Source organism: Gekko japonicus, unplaced genomic scaffold (assembly GCF_001447785.1).
Source record: "Gekko japonicus isolate JY-2015 unplaced genomic scaffold, Gekko_japonicus_V1.1 scaffold2237, whole genome shotgun sequence".
Classification (NCBI taxonomy): domain Eukaryota; kingdom Metazoa; phylum Chordata; class Lepidosauria; order Squamata; family Gekkonidae; genus Gekko; species Gekko japonicus.
This window is the reverse complement of record NW_015174906.1, coordinates 149,179-155,383: the sequence shown is the minus strand read 5'-3', so window position 1 is coordinate 155,383 and position 6,205 is coordinate 149,179. Positions and strand designations below refer to the sequence as shown.

The window sequence follows — 6,205 nt, the reverse complement described above, 5'->3', positions numbered from 1 at the left end:
CTGGGAGAACCGGGTTTGATTCCCCACTCCTCCACTTGCACCTGACTGGATGACCTTGGGCAAGCCACAGTTCTGATAAGAGCTGTCCTTGGAAAAGAGCCGTTTCTGCCAGAGCTCCCTCAGCCCCACCTACCTCACAATGTGTCTGTTGGGAGGGGAAGGGAGAGGAGTTTGTAAGCCGCTCTGAGACACCTTTGGCTAGTGAAGGGCAAGGGGAATAAATACAATCTCTTCTTCATCATCCAGCCAGGTGCAAGTGGAGGAGGAGTGGGGAATCAAACCCGGTTCTCCCAGATTAGAGTCCGCGCACTTAGCCACTACACCAAACTGGAGTTTGCAAGCCCTTCTGAAACTCTGAGTGAAGGGCAGGATATAAGTCCAACCACTCCTTCTTCGTGTGCTCTGCCGAGAGCCAGCGAAGCCCCCTGTGTGGCTTAAGCTCTGATGCGCTGTTGCAAAGGACCTATTGGGTGCACCTGTTGTCAGAGCCTGAGTGGCGCTCGGCACTGGAGGCAGGCGGCAGGAGGGACCGCTTTCCCTCTCGGCTGTTGGGAAGGCAGAAGCCGTAGAAGCTGCCCGGCTGAGTGACGCGGAGTGTAGCGCCAGCCGACAAGGGTGGTGGGCGAGCCCCTTCTCTCCGCCAGGCCAGTGGGCTTGATGGGCCGAGGGTCTGGCCGGGCATCGGGCGGCTTCCCACGCCCGCGGTGTGCCCAGAAGATGCTGCTGCAGCAGCAGTGATCAGGGGTGTGCCCGCCGTGCCCTTCAGAAGTGACTGGAGCCCCTGAAGGAGCAGGGAGAGGCGTTGCCCGGCGGGACAGTGTGTAGTCCCCCCGCCTCCTGGACTCTGGGGGTGCCGGCAGAGAAGGGAGGGAGTGGGCGGGGGGCCCCCAGCCACTCTGTCACGAGGGAAAGCTTTTCTGTTGGCAGCTGGACACAGAAGGACAAGCGCCTCCCAGGGGCTCCGAGGTCTGAATGAGGCCCTCAACCCAAGCCCGTGGGCAGGGAGGGGAAGCCGGAAGGTCAGGGGCGCGGAACGTTGACCCTCCCGAGAGTCGGCAGGCCCCGAGAAGGGCCGGTCCGTTCCTAGTCAGGGTGGCCGGGAGCTCCTCCCGTGCAGGAACTCTAGTCACGACTGGTGGCCGGTGCACTGCCACTCCACACCCTGAGAAGAGCGTGAAGCCCAGTCCGCTCTTCTCGGGTCTCTGGATGCACAAAGGGAGCTTTGGTAGAGCAGCTCTCCTCCCCGTCTCACTGGCACAAGGGCCACGAGATCTACGCAGCGCCTGCTGTCCCCGGGGCCCGCTTAGTGAAAGCACCGGAGCGCGGAGCCTCGGCTGTGGTGGAGCAGCCCGCGGGTGGCCGAGCGGTGCGCCGCCTTGGGGACCCTGAGTGGGTGGAAAGGTGGCATAGAAATGTTCTAAAGAACCAAGTTGAATAAGTAACCCTTGTTGCCTGGGTGGGGGTGGAGGCCCTGGGTTCGAGACGTCTCCCTCACCCCTGCTTGTCCCCTCCCTCAGGTGTACAGTGCCGACGGAGAGTTCCTCTTTAAATTTGGCTCTCACGGCGAGGGGAACGGGCAGTTCAATGCCCCGACGGGTGTGGCCGTGGACTCCAACGGGAACATCATCGTGGCCGATTGGGGCAACAGCCGGATTCAGGTATTGTGTAACAAACAAGGGCAATGCAGTATATGTAGCATACTCAATCTGAAACATACCGTAATGAAGGAATACACACATTGTGTTCAGTGTAGTATGTGCACAGGGGTCTATTCTGTTTTAAATTACAAGACTACTCTTATTAGAGAGCCAGTTTGGTGTAGTGGTTAAGTGTGCGGACTCCAATCTGGGAGAACCGGGTTTGATTCCCCACTCCTCCACTTGCACCTGCTGATGTGACCTTGGGTCAGTCACAAGCTCTGGCACAGCTGTTCCTCAAAGAGCAGTTTGTGTCAGAGCTCTCTCAGCCCCACCCACCTCACAGGGTGTCTGTTGTGTGGAGGGGAAGGGAAAGGAGTTTGTAAGCCGCTCTGAGACTCCAAGTGAAAAGCGGGGTATAAATCCAATCTCTTCTTCTATTAACTATTTTTTTAAAAGATACAGTGCAAGTACAAGTTGAATTTAAACATAATTGCAGAAAACCTCTTATTAAGTATTCTTTAAAGATGCAGTACAAATGTCTTCGGACAGTGCTGGCTCTTCGGCTTTGAAACGGAGATGAGCACCGCAACCCTAGAGTCAGACTCGACTGGCTTTCAAGCAAGGGAACCTTTACCTTTACTAAAGATGCAGTACAAATCCATATTGAATTTAAACATCTAAAGCTAAACCACAGCACATGGGGTTAACCAGGTGGCGTTAACCCCAGCAGCAGAAGTCCCACGTAAATCTCCGTTTCGACCCTTCATCGGGCCGTAATTGTATGGTAAAGCTGCAATAAAAATTACAGAAATTGAGCATGATATACGTTCATATTGAATACAGGTTGTAATCATATGGTAAAGTTTCAGCAAAAAGTAAACATTCTATACATTCATATTAAATGCAATTATCAGAATAACTCTCGTACGGGAGCCTGGAGACAAATTAAATGAAGCTGGACTAAGTGATGCTCTGTCTTCTTGGTGCTTGGGGGGGGGTCAACAGTGGGAGGGGGCTCCTAGTGTCCTGGCCCCACTGCTGGACCTCCTGATGGCCCCTGGTATTTCTGGCCACTGTGTGATACAGAGTGTTGGCCTGGATGGGCCTTTGGCCCGATCCAACATTGGCGTCTCTTATGTTCTTACGTTGGACGTGCCTGAGCGCCTTCCTCCCATCCCACCAGCATTTAAGACCGTAACTCAGCCAGGTTGGCATTGTAGTGAAGTGCGTGGACTCTAATCTGGGAGGACTGGGTTTGATTCCCCACTCCTCCTCCACTTGCACCTGGGTGGGTGACTTTGGGCAAGCCGTAGTTCTGACAAGAGCTGTCCTTGAAAAAGAGCCGTCTCTGTCAGAGCTCTCTCAGCCCCACCCGCCTCACAGGGGGGGTGTCTGTTGTGGGGAGGGGGAGGGAGAGGAGTTTGTGAGCCGCTCTGGGACTCCTCTGGGTAGTGAAGGGCCATGGGGCATAGATCCAATCTCTTCTCTCTCTCCTTCTTCTAACTGCTTGTTCAGGAGGAAATGATTGTATGCCTGAACGCCTGTCACTGAGCCGGACTCCCTGATGTCAGGTCTTCCCTCGCCCCCGGGGGAAGGGGTGGAAGGAGCTGACCCAGGGACGTGCCCAAGCGCTTCTCCTCTCTCCCCAACTGCACTCCACCACTCAGGCATTGCGGCAAGCTTTAAAGGAAAATTATTTGGAATTATCACCCATTTAATTTCATAGGAAGCTTTGGAGGTTCCCACAAAAACATCACTCCTGGTTTTGGGCTGGGCTGGAGGCTCAGCTGGTGCTGCCCTTTGGCCGCTTGTCCCTGGGGGGGGGGAGGTATGAAGGTGGGTCTAAGGGGCCCCGGGGGGGGACCAGGAGGGTGGCCAGTGGCGTCACGCAGAGCCGTGGTGGAGGGGCCACCGGCCTCTTGCCAGAGCCGAGGAGCCGTGCCCGCATCTTGGGGTGGCCAGTGTCGTGAGGGGAGGTGCTGTGGCTCAGCGGAAGGTCCCAGGTTCAGTCGCTGCCATCTCCAGTCAGGAGCGGGTGGCAGGTGGCTTAAAAGGCAGCGCTGATGTTGATCCACCAAGAGGGTCAGATTCAGTATGAAGCAGCTCCCTGCGTTCCAAGTCCGTGTGTGTGTGTGTGTGTGTGTGTGTGTGTGTGTGTGTGTGTGTGAGCGGAGAAGGCCCTTTCCTTGGTCAGGAGGCCAATCCTCCTGACCCTGAAGTCAGTCCAGGGACCACAGCTCCCAAGCCCAGGGTGTTGGCACCTTGCCCGTCACGTCCAAGGAAGGCCTTGGGGGAGGAGGGCACCGCCAAGGACATGCCTCCGAGGGGGAGGGCCCCAGTCACGGTGGGAGATTCAGTCCTTAGACACGTAGATAGCTGGGGTTGGGATGGGTGCGCGGGGAACGTCCCGGTGCGAAGGTGGTGGACATCACCCGCCCATCTAGGTAGCTTGGTTGGTAGTGCTGGGGAGGAGCCCGTGCCCGGGGTGCCCGTTGGCACCAGTGAGGTGAGGAACTCTAGTGGGGAGCAGTGTTCCCTCTAAGCTGAATTAGTGTGAGCTAGCTCACAGTTTTTTAGCCTCTGGCCCACACGTTTTTGTCTGCGCTCAGGAAAGAGGGCTCCAGAGCAAACTGATTTATGCAGCAGCCAAATTGCTCACTCACAACTTTAATGCCAGTCACTCACAAAGTAGAATTTTTGCTTACGAGACTCTACGGCTTAGAGGGAACATTGGTGGGGAGGTGCTGGAAGCCAAATTTAGGTAGAGAGACTAGAACCCAGGCCCTCCAAGGCAGCCGTTTCCGAAATGTTACCTGTTCCGGGCGTAGGGCCAGTGAGACAGGCGCACGTGGGGAGTCTCCATGCACTCCAGCCGGAAGCGGTGGGGGAGTTGGGGGGCTTGGTTTTACGGGAAAACGTAGCTGTAGTAAGCACAGCAGAACAGAAGAGAAGCCGTGCTGGGTCAGACCAGTGGCCCATCCAGCCCAACGCTCTGTGCAAGGGAGAGAGCCAGTGCGGTGTGGTCATCCCTGGACATGCCAGGGGGAGGGCATGCCGGAGGAGGTGTCGCTGGGCGTGGCAAGGAGGGCGTGGGGGTCTGGCAAACAAGAAAACTTTACGATGGGGGGGGGAGTCCTCCTCCGCAGAATCGCTGTGGGTGGCCACACCAGGCCTGGAAAGTGATTTAGTATTGGGGGGGATGTGCTTCCAGCCCACTGACCAAAAGCTCTGGGTTGTCTTGAGATGGAAAATGAGTTTGGGGAGGGGGAGTTGTAACGATGGGCATCTTTAGCTGCCCGCCTGTCGACTGGGCAAACGTGTGTCCCAGTCAGGTACCCGAACGGATTGTGCCCTGGAACAGCCGGTCATCGAACCGACCGGGGGGGGGGACTTAGTCCTCGGTCGTGCTGCCCAGGACCATGGTGCCAGATGTGGGGGCGGTTGAACCAAGACGCTCAGCCTTGCAGACACCCCAATGGCCATAGGGGTATTCGCATGTACCCCTTCCTCCCCTCTGCCCCTTTTCCAGCCTTTTGAAGTGGGGTGACCAGAATTTTACAGGGTGTTCCGGATGCTCCCCACCCATCCACCAGCCTCCCTCCCCCCAGTCCTGGCCCCCAGCAGCAGCAGTGAAAATACGAACATAAGAGAAGCCCGTGTTGGATCAGGCCAGTGGCCCATCCAGTCCGACACTCTGTGTCACAAAGTGGCCAAAAATACCCACCCACCACTTCCTGTGGCAGTGAATTCCATGTGTTAATCACTCTTTGGGTGAAGAAGTACTTCCTTTTATCCGTTCTAACCTGACCGCTCTGCAGTTTCATGGAGTGCCCACGAGTTCTTGTATTGTGAGAAAGGGAGAAAAGTACCTCTTTCTTTACCTGCTCTTTCCCATGCATAATCTTATAAACCTCGATCATGTCACCCCTCAGTCGTCTTTTCTCCAAGCTAAAGAGCCCTAAGCGCTTTAACCTTTCCTCATAGGGAAAGTGTTCCAACCCTTTTATCATTCGAGTTGCCCTTTTCTGCACTTTTTCCAAAGCTATAATATCCTTTTGTGAGGTGTGGTGCCCAGAACTGCACACAGTATTCCAAATGAGGTCTTACCATTGATTTATATAGGGGCATTATTATATTGGCTGATCTGTTTTCAGTTCCCTTACTAATAATTCCCAGCAAAGCGGTGGCCTTTTTAATTGCAGTCGCTCACTGTCTCGACCTTTTCATTGAGTTATCTACCAGGACTCCAAGATCCCTCTCCTGGTCAGTCTCCGCCAGGTGGTGGGGCGAGGGACGGGTGGGGCGTGTGCCCCCCCCGGGGGGTCTTGCCACTGCCACTCACGGCCGGCCCTCCTTCCTCTCTCCCCAGGTCTTCGACAGTTCCGGTTCCTTCCTGTCCTACATCAACACCACAGCAGACCCCCTCTACGGGCCCCAGGGCCTGGCCCTCACCTCTGATGGACACGTGGTGGTGGCCGATTCGGGGAACCACTGTTTCAAAGCCTACCGATACCTGCAGTAATTGTGGGGGGGGGGCGGGCAGCGGGGGGCAGGTGGGCGGCGGT

General features: G+C 56.0%; 1 protein-coding gene across 2 annotated transcripts in view; it reads left to right on the top strand.

Moving 5' to 3' along the window:
- TRIM3 (tripartite motif containing 3) overlaps positions 1-6,162 on the top strand; it is a 22,139-nt gene extending 15,977 nt beyond the window's left edge. For both annotated transcript variants that reach the window (XM_015425012.1, XM_015425010.1), the window contains exons 10-11: positions 1,518-1,658; positions 6,010-6,162. In XM_015425012.1, the coding sequence (XP_015280498.1) occupies positions 1,518-1,658; positions 6,010-6,162 (294 nt within the window). The remainder of the gene's footprint in view (positions 1-1,517; positions 1,659-6,009) is intronic.
- Positions 6,163-6,205: the final 43 nt, after the last annotated feature.